The sequence below is a fragment of the Microcaecilia unicolor genome, chromosome 4 (genome assembly GCF_901765095.1).
Source record: "Microcaecilia unicolor chromosome 4, aMicUni1.1, whole genome shotgun sequence".
NCBI lineage: Eukaryota > Metazoa > Chordata > Amphibia > Gymnophiona > Siphonopidae > Microcaecilia > Microcaecilia unicolor.
Window position 1 is genome coordinate 367,092,938 of NC_044034.1, and position 20,292 is coordinate 367,113,229.

At 43.5% G+C, this 20,292-nt stretch overlaps 1 protein-coding gene across 1 annotated transcript in view; it reads left to right on the top strand.

Annotated features, from left to right (window-relative positions):
• Window positions 1-20,292, top strand: part of CFAP47 (cilia and flagella associated protein 47) — a 1,083,264-nt gene that overhangs the window by 610,931 nt on the left and 452,041 nt on the right. Inside the window, 2 exon segments of the mRNA XM_030202357.1 lie at window positions 3,983-4,126; window positions 19,571-19,744. Of these exon segments, the coding sequence (XP_030058217.1) occupies window positions 3,983-4,126; window positions 19,571-19,744 (318 nt within the window).

Genomic DNA, 20,292 nt, shown 5'->3' on the forward strand with positions numbered 1-20,292 from the left:
TTGGTATCCAGTGCCTGCCCTGTCCGGTAAGTCCTGCCGGCCACCTGCACCAGGGGCTCAACTCCTGGGGAAGGGCGGTCAAGCGCAGGTGAAGTCTAACTGTTTCTGTCAGAGTTCTGCTTTGTCTCTGGTGTGGGGTGGTTTTGCCTGCCACTGCCGCTCCTCGGCAGTGGCCCAAGGGCTCACGAACCTAGTTTCTGCCTTGAAAGCCTAACACTGGTGTGCGTAGCATATGTGTGTCAAAAATAAAATTACCGCATGGGCCACGCGGTAGTTGGGTGGTAACTGCAAATTGACGCTCATTGGTCGCGCGTAGGCACCTAAGCGGCATAATAAAAGGGCCCCTTATAGAATACTATAATGTGCATTATCTCCGGCATTTAGACACACATACTTGCACCAGCTCTCTGGCTGGTTTGTGTGTTCACACCTAAACACATAGGCGAGTATACCCAGCTGCCTTAATATTCTAGACACTTACTTTCCTTTATAGAATAGTCTCTTATAGGTGTCCTCTAGCTGCCTAAATATAGTTGCTTTTTTTATAGAATTACCCTCTTTCTGGCTACCACTGAGTATATAAAGACTCTTGAATATCAGGCTGCTTTCTTTTTCATTAATAGTGATCTTGTGTTCACATTCTTTTTCTTTGCTAGGTAATTATTAAGAACAGCCATACTGGGTCAGGCCAATGGTCTATATAGCCCAGTATCCTGTTTCCAACACTGGCCAATCCAGGTCACAAGTACTTCACAGCAACCTAATTAGTAGCATCTTTCCATGTTAATCTCGGGGCAAGCAGTGGCTTCCCCCTGCCCATCTTAATATCAGACCATGGACTTTTTTCCAGAAACTTGTCCAAACCCTTTTTTAACCCAGATATTCTAACCGCCGTTACCACATCCTCCGGCAGTGAGTTCCAGAGCTTAACTATTCTTTGAGTAGAAAATATTTCCTCCTATTTGTTTTAAAAGTATTTCCATGTAATTTCATTGAGTGTCCCTGTCTCTTTTCCAAGCTTTACAGCCCCAACCTCTTTAGCTGTTCCTCATATGGGAGGAGTTCCATCACCCTTATCATTTCGGTCACTCTTCTTTGAACCTTTTCTAATTCTGCTTTATCTTCTTTGAGATACAGCGACCAGAACTGAACGCAGTACTCCATATGAGGTCACATCATGGAGCAATACAGAGGCATTATAATATTCTTAGTCTTCATTTGCATCCCTTTCCTAATAATTCCTAGCATCCTGTTTGCTTTTTTGGCCACCGCCATACACTGGGCAGAAAATTTCAGTGTATTGTCTTCAATGATACCTAGATCTTTTTCTTGAGTGCTGAATCCTAAGGTGGACCTTAACGTCAGGTAACTATGATTTGGATTATTCTTCCCAATGTGCATCACTTTGCATTTGTCCACATTAAATTTCATCTGCCATTTGGACGCCCAGTCTTCTGATTTCCTAAGATCTTCCTGCAATTTTTCACAATCAACATGTGTTTTGACAACTTTGAATAGTTTTGTGTTATCTGCAAATTTAATCACCTCACTTGTCATTCCGTTTTCCAGAGTCATTTATAAATATGTTAAATAGCACCGGTCCTAGTACAGATCCCTGTGGCACTCCACTATTCACCCTCCTCCATTGAGAAAAATGGCCATTTAACCATACCCTCTGTTTTCTGTCCAATAACAAATTCCTAATCTATAGAAGGTCATTGCCTCCTATCCCATGACTTTAATTTTCTCAGGAGCCCTTCACGAGGATCTTTGTCAAACGTTTTCTGAAAATCTAGATAAATTACATCAACTGGCTCACCTTTAGCCACATGTTTATTTACGCCTTCAAAGAAATGAAGCACAATGGTGAGGCAAGACTTCCCTCGGCTGAACCCATGCTGACTCTGTCCCGTTAAACCATGTTTGTGTATGTGTTCTGTAATTCTTATTGGCAACAAAAACCAACACAAGTATGAGAAAACGTAAAATCAACACAAACACACAATGATCCTCATTTATTTAAAATCATTGCTTGATTGCCATGAATTGAGGCCAACGCCTTTAGTGTTGCAATAATCTTGACACCGTCCATTCACATTGATTATGGATTTCAAGGAAGTGACAGTATGAAGTTAAAACACTTATCCTGTTATATAAGTCCTTGTGTGGGTGAAACAGGTCCTGTTGTGATTATTAGATAAGTGATTGATTACTTCCCTGTTGATTTAATTTCTTGGTATCAAGAAATTAACCACTAGGCCACTCCTCCACTCCTTGGAGTGGAGAGTGGCCTAGTGGTTAGAGTGGTGGACTTTGGTCCTGGGGAACTGGGTTCAATTCCCACTGCAGCCACAGGCAGCTCCTTGTGACTCTGGGCAAGTCACTTAACCCTCCATTGACCTAGGTACAAATAAGTACCTAAGCCGCATTGAGCCTGCCATGAGTGGGAAAGCGCGGGGTACAAATAAAAAAAAAATCAATATGAATTGACTTTAAAAAAAATGTCTTTGTAATAGAGTGAAATTAACAGTGGAGAGTTTTCTTTTAATGACCAATGATGAATATGGAACTGTTGATTTGGTTTTTCATGATTCTAAATAAATGAGGATCCTTGTGTATTTTGTAGTTAAACGCTAAATTTTGTGTTAATTCTTATTGGCGACTGACACTGCTTGTGACTTGGGGCAGTCGCTTTATTTCCCTTTTTCCAAACATCAGTCTTAGCGCATCTTTACATGGGTCTTTCCTGCAAGTTAAGGCATCTTTACCCCTGGGGTAAAATGGCCGAATTTCCTATTTTTTGTATTAATAGCCACACACTAAGCCATTAGTGTGTAGCCATTAAAACAGATCAGCGCGTGAGCCTTTATCACTAGCCATTATGTAGGCAGTAAGGGCTTATGTGCTATGCATGCACTGATTGGTTAGTGCATGGGAATGTAGCAGCGCTAACCGAGTAGCGCAGAACTTGCCCACTCTCTGCCATCCCAAATATCCCCTGCTGCAAAAAGTTATTTTTTTAGAACAAGGGTAGAGTGCGCATATCCTGAAATGACCACAGGACACCTCAGCGCACCCTGTGGTTTGCCATTTTTTGCATGGTAAGTAGGTGTTGGTGGTTATCACAGCTTTGTTAAAGGACCCCTTCGATTGTAAGCTCTTCAGGGAAGGAAGTTTTGCTCCTGAATACGTGTCACCTCTGTACAGCACTATGGGCCCAATATTCAGATGCGGGAGGTAGTTCAGCACTGCTGCAGTTGGCGCTTAACCCGGATATTCAATGCCGGGCCATTTCTGGTGACCACCATTGAATATCCGTTTTCTTATTGGCCGGTTCAGACTTTGAACTGACCAAACATAGGCTGGTATTCACGTGGCCAAATATGGCTGCCAAACTTGTGCTGAAAATCGGCAGATAGTCGGTTATACCCTTGCGATATAACCGTCTAGCTGCAAATTTTCAGTTGGTTATGGCTGGCGATGTCCCACTGAAAATTTGCAGATAGCCGGTTTTGATGCATTTAAATCAGTTTCTTGACAGGACGGGGTGTCTTTATAGCTATATGGAGGTGGGGCGGTGGGGGTGGAGGACTATAGGGTTGTTTGGGTTTGAGGTCATTAGAGTCCAGGCCTCAATCTAGAGTTTGCTCTTTTCAATTATTTCCTTTGGGGTGTGGGGAGCACTTTGTGGGAGTTCCTGTGTGTCTTTGTGGTTATTAGACTTCTGGTATTTGTATTGTTCATATTATTAATAAAAAATAATAACTGGCCAGGTGACGATCCTGGCTGGTTAAATGGTTTTGAAATCGGGAGGTACGGGCCTCCAGTAGCACTACAAAACTGATAAGAAGTACGAGACATTTGATTTAAAAATGATCTGCTGGTTTAATAAATATTAAATATGCTATGCGTGCAGTCCTAAAATATAGACAGAACTGAAATAACAGTTTAGCAGCTTCTAGCATTTTGTTTTTTCTTTCAGAATAACTTGACTCAGCAGGACTGGAAACTTCAAGCTTATCTGGAGGGAGTCGGCTTTCATGGCCCTGCATTTGTGTTTGTCCAAGCTGGTAAAACAAGCCAGTATTCTCTCATGTTTAAACCATTACGTGAATGTCTGACTATGGTAAGCAATCATGATCTACCGAGAAAGTTAGTTATTGTGCTAAAAATATGTGTTTATTCAGAAAATACTAAAAGAATGAAATCGTGGAGTGGAGTTACATAAACATCTACTACTACTACTAATAACATTTGTATAGCGCTACCAGGCGTACGCAGCGCTGAACATGAGAAACACAGAGACAGTCCCTGCTCAGAAAGCTTACAATCTAGGTAAAACAGACAGACAAGACATTACGGACAAGGAATTACTGGTAAAGAGGAACAGGAGAGAAGGAGGGCAAATGAGTAGGGTTAGGAGCCAAAGGCAGTAGTGAAAAGGTGGGGTTTCAGCATAGATTTGAAAACAGGTAGAGATGGAGCTAGACGTATGGGCTCAGGAAGTCGGTTCCCGGCATAAGGTGCCGCAAGACAAAAGCGAAGTCTGGAGTTAGCGGTGGAGGAGAAGGGGACGACAAGAGAGATTTGTTCAGAGAGCGGAGTTCACGGGAGGAATGTAGGGAGAGATGAGAGGTAGTCAGGGGTCATAGAGTGGACGCATTTAAAGGTCAGTAAGAGGAGTTTGAACTGAATACGGAAGCGGACAGGGAGCCAGTGAAGTGACTTGAGTGGGCTAACAAATATTCAAAAATCCACTTGTTCACAAATGACTCAGTTTAAAGGGAAAAAAAGCTCAAAGAGCACCAAGACCAAATACGATCTCCCGGAGCTTAAACAGACCAATAAGGTCTTTTCTTCATCAGAGGCCCAAAAAACCCCTTTATGTCACAGATACAATCTTCCCTACAGTATCGGCGATCAAAATAATGAGGTAACTTGCATATTACTATAATAGTGCAGATACGAATTACTTTCACATAGACGCAAAATGAGATCCAATATACACTATTGCACTTATCTTTTTACAAGTGGTGCATAATGGAAGTTACTCATGCTGGTGTTCCGCTGTGTGGTCCTTTGCTTCCCGCTCCGAGCTGTTTAAGCTCCGGGAGATCGTATTTGGTCTTGGAGCTCTTTGACGCTTTTTTTCCTTTTAAATTGAGTCATTTGTGAACAAGTGGATTTTGAATATTCAGAAATGACAGGCTAATGTTATAATTACAGCACAAGGGCCTTGTTTTTTGTGGACATTTTGCCTAAGATCCACGGGAGCTATGTTTTATGGAGTTGCTTTTGGTTTGACTGAATTGTTCCCTAAAGAGAAGTTATTTTCCTTGGTAAGGTACGATATGAAGACACTGTGGCCAATCTATAGTGATTTGCATATGAAAATTGTGTGTTTCCTACTGCACTTGGGTTCATTTAGGGAGAGGATTTCTGGGATCATGCATAGGCAGCACTGGAAACTAAAAGGGTCGATTCTGTAACTTGGCACCTTCGATTAGGTGGTTGAAGGGTGAGCAGGTGGAACCTATTTTGGGGGAAACGATTGTACCCAGACTTCTTGAATTTCTGGAGCCAGCCACAATATAGTTGGTTAAATCTGCTATTCAGCACTTTTCCGGCTATGGGTTACCGCATAAAGATGGGATTGGCTTTTACGCAATCCTATATATGCGCTAGTTAAGTGCTGAATAGCAGTACTTAACCATCCAAATGCTGATTCTGGGGACCCTTTTACTAAGGTGCGCCAAAAATGGCCTGCGCTGGCGTTAGTCGCAAAAGGACCTTTGTTTTTTTGCTGAAATGGCTATGTGGCAAAATAAAATCAGCGTGCGTCCATTTGGGCCGAGATCTTATGGCCACCCATTGACTTAGCGGTAAGGTCTCACACGTTAACTGGACGGTAACCGTCGGCGTGCGTACCCTGCCAATTAACGCCAGTTGCACCACACAGTAGAAAATAGAAATGATTTTCTGTCGCACATTTTGGACGCGCGTCAAAATTTAGAATTACCGCCGGGGCACACGGTAGACGGGCGGCAGTTCTAATTTGATGCACGTTGTACACACGTAGGCGCCTACCTGTCTTAATAAAATGGCCCCTCTGTTTCCAGAACGGCCTAAATAGGCAGTGTGACATAGGCACTAACCAAACATTGTCAGCGGCGCTGAATGGACTATTTAGCCCCCAAACAGGTGATTTAACCAGCCAGGATAACACGTTAATCAGTTTGGGGTCCTTTTACAAAGGCGCGCTATTGCAGAAAATGTTTCCTCACTCAACGTGTAGTTAAACTGTGGAATTCGTTGCCAGAAATGTGGTAAAGGTGGTTAGGTTTAGCGGGGTTTAAAAAAAGGTTTGGAAGGCTTCCTAAAGGAAAAGTCCATAGATCATACTAAAATGGGACTTGGGGAAAATCCACTGCTTATTTCTGGGATAAGCAGCATAAAATGTTTTGTACTTCTTCAGGATTGTGACAAATATTGTGACCTACTACTACTACTACTTATAATTCTATAGCGCTACTCTAGACGTACACAGCGCTGTACACTTGAACATGAAGAGACAGTCCTTGCTCGACAGAGCTTACAATCTAATTAGGACAGGACAAACAGGACAAACAAGAGATAAGGAAACATTAAAGTGAGGATGATAAAATAAGGGTTTGACAAGTGAATAAGGGTTAGGAAGTTAAAGCAGCATAAAAAATGTGGGCTTTTAGCTTAGATTTGAAGACGGGCCAGAGATGGAGCTTTTCTGGGGAATAATGTTGGAGGCTCATCACAAACTCCATCCAAAGCTGCAAATACATCACCAAACTCAAGGAAGTGCTGCTGATGATCTGGGACCTGCCTGCCACGGGACCGATCTGTTAAGAACTTCGGAAAGGGACTGAAGCTGTTAAAGCTGAGGGTGAACACTTTGAGCATTCACAGTGACTGCAAAATTCTGACACGCTGTCAATTGTATCAGTTGAACAATGTTATTTGATGTGTTTTAGCTCAAATATTTTTAACGTGCAAAAATCGTTAGGTAGTAACGCTAAAATGTTAGTAGCATCAATATAGCTTAAAATAATTAAATATTGTTTAATAGTAATACGTAAATTACTACTACTACTACTACTATTTAGCATTTATATAGCGCTACAAGGCATACGCAGCGCTGCACAAAAGCAGTTGCTGAGACACGGCAAAACTCACCCTGTACATAAGGTAACATTTCATTCCGTTCTCTGGAAATCTGCTTCCCTTGTACCTTCCAGTGATAACCTTTGGGCAAAGCCACAGACCTGGATTGGCCTCTGTTGGAAACAGGAAAGCTAATCAAGAAATGTATTAAGTTATGTCCAATAAAAAAAGGTATCATCTTATTTTCTTTTCCATGTTTTATTTTGTTTGATTTCTATTGATTACCTTAAAAGTGGACTAACACGGCTACCAAACCTCTCTACTGTCTGAATTCAAGAAAGTGTGGGACAGGCACGTGGGATCTCTTAGGGAGAGGAGGCGATGGTGGATGCTGCGGATGAGTCACAAAGAAGAGGGAATACAGCATCCAAAAGCAAACAAACAAACAAAGCAACACCTGGGCCTTTAGGATTGAGAACAATGTAGTCCTTTAATTTATGATGAAGACCCGACACGGGCCGTGTTTCGGCGTATAAACGCCTGCATCAGGGGTCAAAGGACTCCTATAGGTCAGCTAATTGACTAGTGAACACAAGGACGTGGAATAAACAATCAGGATATATTTCCGAGCTCACAGCTGCATGTCTGTCTTGGCCAAATCTTCAGTTGCTCTCTTCTCTCTGTGTTACCGGGCAGATTTTCTGACCTATAGGAGTCCTTTGACCCCTGATGCAGGCGTTTATATGCTGAAACCCGGCCCGTGTCGGGTCTTCATCATAAATAAAGGACTACATTTTTCTCAATCCTGAAGGCCCAGTGTTTGCTTTGTTTGGATGCTGCGGATGGGCCTTTTATCTGCCGACATGTTTCTATGTTTATTTTGCATGGGAAGCCTATCTGCTCCCTACCAGGTTGAAAGTCAGTCTGCAGTAGTTGAAAGGAAAAGCATGAGTGTACATTCTCTTTAAGGGGCCCTTTTTACTAAGCTGCGTAGGCACCTTCGCATGCCCAACGTGTGCCGATTTGGAAGTACCGCCCAGCTACCGCATGGCCCAGGCGGGTAATTTCATCTTTTATGCGCGTCGGAAAATATATTTTATTTTCCGGCGCGTGGCACTAACCGGGTGGTAATCGGCATTGTATGCGCGCTGACGATTACCGTCCAGGTAACGCGCGGGACCTTACCGCTAAGTGAATGGGTGGCGATAAGGTCTCATGCCCAAAATGGATGCTCGCCAATTTTCATGCTGTCGCATGTCCATTTTCGGCCAAGAAAAAAAAAGGTTGAAAAATGGACCTGCACGCGTCCAATACACACGTCTACACCAGTGCAGGCCACTCTTTGGCGCACCTTAGTAAAAGGACCCCTAAAGCTTGGTGCCATCCACAGGTAACAGTTCCTTTGGGCTTTGCCTCCGTAGCAGACAGCCTAGAAGTTGCCTCCTAACTGAACAGAGAAACAAGTCCACCTGGAAATGTCTGTTTTGTCTAGACAGACGTGCATAGTTATTAATGAAATTGTTATAGCCGGGACTCACAGTCAGTGAAATCAATACAAGTAGTGATAACGTGAGGCTTAACCTAGGTATCAGTCATCCTAAGCCTAAATCAGCAAGACGTGGGCTTTAATTGTGATGAGCTCCTTGCAAGTAAAGGTTCCCTATAATGTCAGATTGACAGTGAGTTCTAATCATGTCAACATAGCACTGAGCTTGAATGCAAACATCAGCTGGGCTGCACTTCAGGCACTCTGACTGCATGAAGTATTTTCAGCCTCTGATTGTTCTGAGCTGAATATACTTGATTTCAACAAGACTGCCCCTGGCAGCTGCAGCTACCTGCTGCTTACCATTGACATTCATGAATGATAAGGAGATGGGAACTCAGCTTGCTCTAGGACTTTTGAATTTTCATTTACGTGGTGAAAAGAATCCCCAAAAGCATTAATTTTGGGTGCAGTTTGACTAGGGAAGAGATGCCATTAATTTGTCATTAATTTGTACATCTCTGATCTAAATTTCACATATGTAAGAGCTTGGATGTGGGATATAAATAGTCCAAGGGCGACTTACCATTTGGGGACTCAAGATGCTAAGGAGTTTGGATCTTCATTTATCCAAAGAAAACTGAAGCTTGATATGTGTAACTCCTACTTGCCCGGTGAGCATCACGGCAGGTTGCTTTTATTAAGTGTACACATTTTTAGGGAGGTCACACGGGCAGGAGTAATGCACTCACTCAGCGCTGTCCTTTCATCTAATAAGTCTGGAATGAGCTCTGGAATGAGGGGGCATATGACAAAGTTAAGAGGGAATAGGTTTAGGAGTAATCTAAGGAAGTGCTATTTCACAGAAAAGGTGGTGGATGCATGGAATGACCTCCCGGTGGAGGTTGTGGAGTCGAGAACTGTTCCAGAATTTTAAAAGGCATGGGATAAGCATGTGGGATCGCTTAGGAACAGGAAGAATTAGGGGTTACAGAGGATGGGCAGACTGGATGGGTTATATGGCCTTTATCTGCCGTCATGTTTCTATGTTTCTAAGTCAGTCTAGTCCACCTTTCCTGTGTGTCCAAGCTGGAACCAAGCCTGGATTTATATGTGAGTAATTTGAACTGTGTTGAAGGAGACTGACAAGACAGAACCCTTATGAGCTGTGGAATTAAGTATCAATGTGTCGGTTGCCCATGTTGAGCTGAGTCTGTGTCAGGAACAGACTGTGCTATTTTGCTTGCTTGATCAAGAATAACGCTTCCCTTTTGATTTACACTATATCCTGACTGTGTCTGTAAGGGCTCCATACCTGTCCACCATCCACACTTCCACACCTTGCTACTGACCCCAGGGATAAACAGTGGCTTTCATCGGTGCTTCCTTAATAACAGTTTATGGACTTTACCTCCAGGAACTTGTCCAAACCTTTTTTTTTAAACTTACTTGCTAAGTGCTTTTACTACATCCTCTGAGCTTAACTATTCACTGAGTGAAAAAATATTTCCTCCTATTAATAGTAGAACCATGTAACTTTGTGGTTGTCCCTAGTCTATATACGTTTTGAAAGAGTAATAATCGATTTGCATTTACCTAATCTACTCCGCATAGGATTTTGTAGACCTCTATCACAACCCCCCTCAGCATTCACTTTTCCAAACTGAAGAGCTTTAATCTCTTACACTTTTGTGATATGAAAGGAGTTCCATCTCCTAATGATTTTGGTCACTCCTCTTTGTACCTTTTCTGATTCTGCTATATGGTGACCACTATTGCACACAGTACTCAAGGTTCAAGTTGCATCATAGAGCGATACAGAGGCATTATAATATTCATTTTATTTTCTATTCCTTTCATAATAATTTATAACATACTGTTTGCTTTTTTGGCCTCCGATGTACACTGGACAGAAGATTTCAACATATTGTCTACGATGACACCTAGATCTTTATCTTGGATAGTGACTCCTAATGTTGAACCTAACATCATGTGGCAATAATTAGGGTTATTCTTCACAATGCAAAACACAAAGGAATCTTGTATAGAAGGCATGGAACCAAACGTAATGCTGATTAGATGGCAACACCAGTAACTGAGAAGCAAATCCAGTTGTGGGCAGACTTGTATGGTCTGTACCCTGATAATGGCTGGTCAGATTCAGCTTCAGTAGATGGAGAACAAGGTCAGTGGTGGGCAGACTTCTACGGTCTGTGTCCTGATTGTGGTTGGACAGATTCAGCATCAGTAGCTAGAGAACAGGGCCAATGTCTGGCACACTTCTATGGTCTGTGTCCTGAACGTGGCTGGACAGATTCAACTTCAGTAGCTAGAGAACAAGGCCAATGATGGGCAGACTTCTACAGTTTGTGTCCTGATCGTGGCTGGACAGATTTGGATGGCCTGGAGTGGGGCTTCGATGACAACCTCAGAAATTGGAGAACAAGGCCAATGACAGGCAGACTTCTATGGTCTGTGTCCTGATCATTCCTGGACAGATTCAGCTTCAGTAGCTAGAGAACAAGGCCAATGATGGGCAGACTTCTACGGTTTGTGTCCTGATCGTGGCTGGACAGATTCAACTTCAGTAGCTAGAGAACAAGGCCAATGATGGCAGACTTCTACAGTTTGTGTCCTGATCGTGGCTGGACAGATTTGGATGGCCTGGAGTGGGGCTTCGATGACAACCTCAGAAATTGGAGAAACAAGGCCAATGACAGGCAGACTTCTATGGTCTGTGTCCTGATCATTCCTGGACAGATTCAGCTTCAGTAGCTAGAGAACAAGGCCAATGATGGGCAGACTTCTACGGTTTGTGTCCTGATCGTGGCTGGACAGATTCAACTTCAGTAGGTAGAGAACAAAGCCAATGACGGGCAGACTTCTATGGTTTGTGTCCTGATCGTGGCTGGACAGATTTGGATGGGCTGGAGTGGGGCTTCGATGACAACCTCAGAAATTGGAGAACAAGGCCAATGACAGGCAGACTTCTATGGTCTGTGTCCTGATCATTCCTGGACAGATTCAGCTTCAGTAGCTAGAGAACAAGGCCAATGATGGGCAGACTTCTACGGTTTGTGTCCTGATCGTGGCTGGACAGATTCAACTTCAGTAGGTAGAGAACAAAGCCAATGACGGGCAGACTTCTATGGTTTGTGTCCTGATCGTGGCTGGACAGATTTGGATGGGCTGGAGTGGGGCTTCAATGACAACTTCTGAAGTTGGAGAACTAGGCCAGTGCCAGGCAGACTTCTACAGTCTGTGCCCTGAAAATGGCAAGGTCAAATCAAGACCAAGCATGCATATATAGTATCATATCATACTTTATGCTATGAGTTCATTTTGTTGGGCAGACTGGATGGACCGTACAGTTCTTTATCTGCCATCATCTATTATGTTACTTCGCATTTGTCCACGTTTCCATTTGGTGCCAAGTTTCAATTTTTTAATTCCTCCTGCAATTTCTCATGCAATTTAACAACTTGGAATAGTTTTGCATCATCTGTAAATGTAATCACCTCACTTGCCATTCTCATTTCCAGGTCATTTATTAAATATGTCAAAAAGCACTGGTCCCTGCGGCAGTCCACTGAAAGAATTGCAAGCCTATTACATGGGATTCTGTTCACACATTCAGTTCATATTATTTGGAAAAGGATTTTGACGTGACAGTAGGTTTGGTCAGTCTATTGTAAGGAACTTTTTTGACAGAATCCAAATCCTTCACATTAAAAGCCATGTTTTGTCATTTTCTATTGGCGTAATTAAGAAAGAAAAGCCAAAAGGGCTTACTGCCACCCAAAACATGGTGGCATTCTCTTTTTCCATTTTCCTATTTTTGCTAAAGGGATATTGAAGCTCAAAATTCTGCTCAGTGAGGTCTTCATATGCGCTTGTCTTTGCTTATCTGTAACAGGTATTCTCTGAGGAAGGCAGGATATTAATCCCCTCAGTACCCACTGCTTCCCCCAAGGAGTTGGCATCTCCTACTGTAAAGCTAAATATGAAACTGAGGTGCCCGTGAAGAAGTCGCACACGTGTTCTGATCTAACTGCATGAAAGCGCAATGTATCTATGAGGCTTTGTAATACACTTTCATGCCCTGGGCTTCACCTGAGCAAGCCTCCTATCAATGAGGATTTATATCTTGCTGTACACCACCTTGGGTGAATCTCTTTATAAAGACGATTAATAAATCCCAATAAATAACCAGTACCTGCAAAAGAAAATTGTCAACTGTTTAGGTGTAGGCGGTATATAAATACTTATAATAAATAAATATCCGTCAGTCCTCGGAAAATACGTGTTAGAGAGAAATAACTTTGCTTTACGTGCTACAGTGGGAGGCTTTAATTGGGGGGGGGGGGGAGGGGAGCTGACAAGATATGGAAACAGAAACAGAGAAAACGATGGCAGAAAAGGACCATATGGCTTATCCGCTTTGCCCAGTCTCTCCATCTCCTTCTTCCCCTTCACAGATCCTTGAGGCTTGTTCCATGCTTTCTCCAATTCTGCAAATATTGGCATATACGTGCAGAAAAGCCTATGAGGGCAAGTGCACAATACTGGAGTGGAGGAGTGGCCTAGTGGTTAGGGTGGTGGACTTTGGTCCTGGGGAACTGAGGAACTGAGTTCGATTCCCACTTCAGGCACAGGCAGCTCCTTGTGACTCTGGGCAAGTCACTTAACCCTCCATTGCCCCGTGTAAGCCGCATTGAGCCTGCCATGAGTGGGAAAGCGCAGGGTACAAATGTAACAAAAATAAAATAGATACTATTGAAGATTCTACATGGAATGTTGCTACTATTGGAGATTCTACATGGAATGTTGCTACTGTTGGAGATTCTACATGGAATGTTGTTACTATTGAGATTCTGTTGCTACTATTGGAGATTCTACATGGAATGTTGCTACTATTGGAGATTCTATTCTACATGGAATGTTGCTATTCCACTAGCAACATTCCATGTAGAAGGCTGCGCAGGCTTCTGTTTCTGTGAGTCTGACGTCCTGCACGTACGTGCAGGACGTCAGACTCACAGAAGCAGAAGCCTGCGCGGCCACATTGGTGATCTGCAAGGGCCGACTTCTACATGGAATGTTGCTAGTGGAATAGCAACATTCCATGTAGAATCTCAAATAGTAGCAACAGTGGAGGAGTGGCCTAGTGGTTAGGGTGGTGGACTTTGGTCCTGAGGAACTGAGTTCGATTCCCACTTCAGGCACAGGCAGCTCCTTGTGACTCTGGGCAAGTCACTTAACCCTCCATTGCCCCATGTAAGCCGCATTGAGCCTGCCATGAGTGGGGAAAGCGCAGGGTACAAATGTAACAAAAATAAATACCTTCATATAGGCTCCTCAGGGATGCACAGTAAGAGCCTTTCCATTATAGGACACTAGCGTAACCCGCTATAGATGTCCCTAACATTAAGGTATTTGCACATCCACCAGCCATAGTGCAGCAGGGCTGCGTGCAAGTTACGTTTGCAAGTGGGAACTGCACCTGTGTTCTGAGCACGTGTCTGCACTCCTTGCACTTATACACTATGCAAGTTACATGCATTGGTACAGACTAGTACCGAGGCGGCAGGCTAGCATGTGCATGCAGGAGTGCAGACATATTGTAAACATTAACATGGCAACCCACATGCACATGTGAATGCCGAGACATAAATGATGGACACACACCCAATGAGAGTAATTCAGTAACTGGGTGCCTGTAATTAGGCACCCTCCCCCCCCGATATTCAGTGTGCTATTTAACCAGCCTGGAACGTCTCCTGGCCGGTTAGACAGCGCTTAACCGTCTATCCGCGAATATTCAGCACATTGCTGGCTAGGCTTGGTGGCCAAATCGGGCTGCCGAAGTAGCAGGCCTGTCTTTGGCCAGTTTAAACCTAACCTGCCAGTGCTGAATATTGACTTGGCAGGTTAAGTTGAAACTGGCCAAAATAAATCGGATATTTAATGCTGATCACTGGAAATAGCCCGGCATTGAATATCCAAGCTCACTGCCAACTGCAGGCAGGGCCACCGAGAGGGGGGGGGACAAAATTCCCGGCGCTGGGCTCAGGCCGCCGGCGCTGCAGTCCCCGGTCTCACCTGTCTGCCTCCTTGGCTCCAGGCCCCGTGCATTCGAAGCGGCAGTCGCAGATCTCCTCTCTTCTGGCCTTCCCTCCCTGTGTCCCGCCCTCGCGGACACCGGAAGTTACATCAGACAAGGCCGGGACATAGGGAAGGGAAGGCCAGAAGAGAGGAGATCTGCGACCGCCGCTTCGAATGCAGGGGGCCCGGAGCCAAAGAGGCAGGCAGGTGAGACCGGGGACTGCAGCAGCAGGGGAGCGATGGGGCGGCAGCAGCAGGGGGAGCGATGGGGGGTGGCAGTGGCAGGGGGGCCCCGGCCCGGCCTAGTCTCTCGGCGGCCCTGACTGCACGACTTAGCCGGGCTGTCTCCCACGGTCTGAATATCACCCCCCCTGAGTGCGGGTGATTGTGTGTTCTATAATGGAGCCTCAGTATCTAGGTACCCTTAGAGGATATAACCGTAACCTGGTATCAGCTCGCCTAACATTTACACCTGCCATAGAGCTTGCTTAAGTGGGGGTGTCTAAATGTGGCAGGAGCCTCCTCCTTTACAGTAATGTATTATCACAGTCTTTGTCTTCTGTAACCATTTCCTTCCTCCCTTTTCAACTTAGATTTTAATTTGATTTTAATGATCCTACTGTATGTTTAATTCCCTTCCCTTGTATTATTGCTTAATGTTTTGTAATGTAGGTTCTTTTTCTTATTCTCTTGCCTCATTTTCCTTATCGAATTTTATGGATTTTATATTGTGAATTGCTTGGTTGTAATGATTTGTGGAATATTAAATGAAAATGAATTGTGAATTTATAGTATTGTGAAAGTTATGCACATAAGTAGGAGTCCTCCCTATGGCTGCACACACTCCACCTTTCTACTCCCCCTTGCAAACACACGTTATGCAAGATAGTCTCATATTTACAGAATAGCACTTAAGCAGCAATACTGGCTTACGTTCACACGAGAGTCCAAGAAGACAACATGGCAGACGATCCGCAAACTCCAAGATGGAAAACAACAGAGCAGATCAGTGGAAAATGAACATGAAATTTATTAATGAAACATTAAAAAGCCCGACACAGGCCGTGTTTCGCCCAATAGGGCTGCATCAGGGGCTACAAAGAAACAAATAAAACACATAAATAAAACATAAAAGAATATAAATATGTTGATCAAAACTTAATAAAATAAAAGTAAGAACCCAGCTGATAACGTATTCACACCATGACAGGATCTGCCGTTACACATTAGAGTATATAAATGCACAACACAATTATATAAAAATGTATATGATAATACTAATAAATAATAAATATTGAAAAGTAATATAAAACAGTATATGTACATACAAACGTGAATTACATAAATATATGACAGAGCTTACATGTTCTCATTGTTAAATATAAGCAACTGTAAATATAAACACTATAAGATGCATATTGGAAAGATAAACCATCATGCCAAAGAATTCATTCATAATATTTAAATTTAAAATTAAAAATAGGTAATTAAAAGTGTGTGCTCAACAATTACATGTAAAATATATCAAAGTGCAGCACAATATTATTTGTAATAACGCCAGATAGGACACCCACCTATTCAAAGATCCTTATTGCCAACATTTGAAACTGTACAAACCAGTTGTCATAAGTAGAAGAGAAAGAAAGTAAAAATGATAGAGAAAAAAAATATATATAATAGCGACATGTAGTTTAACTTACATGTATAGGAGACAACAACCGTATACTTTCAAACGCTAGGTAAAAACAGCTGATGGCCTAAATCGAAATAGACCTCGCTGGTGTTATTGACCATCACAGCAAATAAATCCAAGAATCCTAAGATTAAATTAACGCGGGAGGTGGTGGAGATGAAAACGGTAACTGCTCCCCAGTATCTCTCCACACTCGTCCTTCCCTACACCCCTTCCCGTGCACTCCGCTCCATGGATAAATCCTTCTTATCTGTTCCCTTCTCCACTACTGCCAACTCCAGACTTCGCGCCTTCTGTCTCGCCTGGAATAAACTTCCTGAGCCCCTACGTCTTGCCCCATCCTTGGCCACCTTTAAATCTAGACTGAAAGCCCACCTCTTTAACATTGCTTTTGACTCGTAACCACTTGTAACCACTCGCCTCCACCTACCCTCCTCTCTTCCTTCCCGTTCACATTAATTGATTTGATTTGCTTACTTTATTTATTTCTTGTCTATTAGATTGTAAGCTCTTTGAGCAGGGACTGTCTTTCTTCTATGTTTGTGCAGCGCTGCGTATGCCTTGTAGCGCTATAGAAATGCTAAATAGTAGTAGTAGTAGTCTCTTGTAATCAGAGGTGATATTGTGATGTCATAATGCCTCAGGCCACCAATAAGAGCCAACCTCATCAGTGATGTCACAATGGCTTGATTGTCCTATACTTGGCTCACTTTTATTACATAGCTCTTTGAGCAGGGACTGTCTTTCTTCTATGTTTGTGCAGCGCTGCGTACGCCTTGTAGCACTATAGAAATGCTAAATAGTAGTAGTAGTAGTCTCTTGTAACCAGAGCTAATATTGTGATGTCATAATGCCTCAGGCCACCAATAAGAGCCAACCTCATCAGTGATGTCACAATGGCTTGATTGTCCTATACTTGGCTCACTTTTATTACATAGCTCTTTGAGCAGGGACTGTCTTTCTTCTATGTTTGTGCAGCGCTGCGTACGCCTTGTAGTGCTATAGAAATGCTAAATAGTAGTAGTAGTAGTAGTAGCAACATTCCATCTAGAATCTCCAATAGTAGTAGACTTTGCGCCTTCTGTCTCGCTGCACCCTACGCCTGGAATAAACTTCCTGAGCCCCTACGTCTTGCCCCATCCTTGGCCACCTTTAAATCTAGACTGAAAGCCCACCTCTTTAACATTGCTTTTGACTCGTAACCACTCGCCTCCACCTACCCTCCTCTCTTCCTTCCCGTTCACATTAATTGATTTGATTTGCTTACTTTATTTTTTTTTTTGTCTATTAGATTGTAAGCTCTTTGAGCAGGGACTGTCTTTCTTCTATGTTTGTGCAGCGCTGCGTACGCCTTGTAGTGCTATAGAAATGCTAAATAGTAGTAGTAGTAGTAGGAATTCAAACATGCGTGGGATATGCATAAAGGAATCCTGTGCAGTAGGAATGGATCCTCAGAAGCTTAGCCAAAATTGGGTGGCGGAGCAGGTGGGGGAAGAGAGGTTGGTGGTTGGGAGGCGAGGATAGTGGAGGGCAGATTTATACGGTCTGTGCCAGAGCCGACTGGTGGTTGGGAGGCGGGAAATACTGCTGGGCAGACTTGTACGGTCTGTGCCCTGAAAAAGGCAGGTACAAATCAAGGTAAGGTATACACATATGTTTATCTTGTTGGGCAGACTGGATGGACCATGCAGGTCTTTTTCTGCCGTCATCTACTATGCTACTATGTTTAATAACTGAAAAAGATACAAAATCACTTGTTTATATGATTTCAAATCTAAAGTCAAAATCAGGGTGAAAGAGTGATTTCAAATCAAAATAAAAAAATCTTACAAAATGATTTTAAATCGTCATTTCAATTTATTTGATTTGAAATCATACCCAACACCGTTTCTGCCTAATGTATAAATATGTTTTGCTGGAAAGCATATGATTTTAGAACAATGCAATATTATACCATCATTACCAGAAGCTACCAAAGGGTAAATGCGCATTCTATAGGTATAACACTGAGGGACCCTTTTACTAAGCCACATAAGAGTCTACGCACGCCCAACACACGCCAGAATGGAGTTACTGCCCAGCTACCATGTGGCTCTTGCGGTAATTTCAGTTTTGGCACATGTCTGATATGCGCGTCTGAAAAATAATTTTTATTTTCTGACGCACATATTGGGCGTTACCGCGTGAGTCTTTACTACTAGGTCAATGAAGGACTTAGACCCAAAATGAATGCGTGGCAATTTTCATTTTGCCACACGTCCATTTGCAGCAAAAAAGGCCTTTTTTACAGGGACGCTGAAAAATGATTCTGTGCGCTCCCCAAAACACGCGTCCCCACTACTGCAGGTCATTTTTCAGTGCATCTTTGTAAAACGTCCCCTGAGAGACCTGTTTACTAAGGTGTGGTAGCATTTTTAGAGCGTGCTAAAAATTAGCATGCACTAACCATGTAGATACCCATAAGCAGTGCCGCAGAGAGGGGGGCATGGGGGACAAAATGGCCCAGGCCTCCATGGGGGTCCCAGCGCCGCAGTCCCCGGTCTCACCCGCCTGTCCTCGGCTCTGTCGACCGTCCACCACCAGGCCCCCTGCATTCAAATCGGCAGCACCACGGCCTCACCTCCATGTAAAAGCAGCAGATCGCCTCCCTTCAGGCCTTCCCACCCTCGTCTGATGTAACTTCCTGTTTTCACAAGGGCGGGACACAGGGAGGGAAGACCCGAAGGGAGGCGATCTGCTGCTTTCGCAGGGAGGTGAGGCCACGGCGCTGCCGATTTGAATGCAAAGGGCCCGGTGGCAGACAATGGAGCCGCGGGCGGGTGACACCGGGGACTGCGGCACTGGGCGGCCTGAGTGGTGATTGGGGGGGCGGTGCCCGGCGGCGGCCTTGCCCCGGGCCCAGCTCAGTCTCTTGGCGGCCTTGCCCATAAGTATATTATGGGCATGTAAATGCTAAATTGCCTCTAACAAGGTTTAGTAAACAGGGCCCTGAATGTGCATTTTCAATACAGATTGCCTTGAATAATTCAGAAAATGACTGCAAAAGCCAGTGAGAGCACCTTTTCAAAAGTCCTTGTTAATGAATGTAAGCTTAAACATTTCTGGCAGGTCTTGTGGTAGTTATGCCGCCGACTTCCTCTTCTTCACAGGGAAAACTCCATCTCCTCAATGAAGTAGACGGTACTGAACATATTTTCGTTCTGAGAGGGATTGGCCAAAGTCCTCCAGCGCTGGATCACATCGTGTTAGGCTGTGAAGTCAAACAAACCACCTTCAAGGTCTTAGCTGTGCCGAATTACACCAACAAGGAGATAAAATTAAAGGTACATTTCAGAGAAGTTTGAAAAGAATGTATATGTGTCTTTAAAAATTGACAAAAACATGTTTTAAAAGTTATAAAGGCCAAGGGGCCGATATGCAGCGGGCAGAAGGCAGCCTGCATAAGTTCCACGGTCGGCACTGACCCTGGATATTCAATGCCATGTCATTTCAGTTTCGTTTTTGACCGCCAGAACTTAACCAGTTAAGCCAATATTCAGTACTAACTAGTTAAGTTCCTAGCAGTTAAAGATAGGACTGCTTAACCCAGTGCTGAATATCGGTGCTAACTGGCTATAATCGCGTAATATAGCTGGTTATACACTATATCCTGGATTCTATATAGCGCGCCTAGAGATTGCGCCAAAATCCAAGCATATTCTATAACAATGCACGTAACGTAATTGCCTTAACAAGCCAAACAGCGTTAACAGCAGTTAACAAGCAATAATAAGCACTAATTGGCAATAATTAGAATTTTCATTCACAACTCACTAAGAGTGTTCTGTCACGCACTGCACCTAAATTTTAATGTGCACAGGTAAAAAGGGGC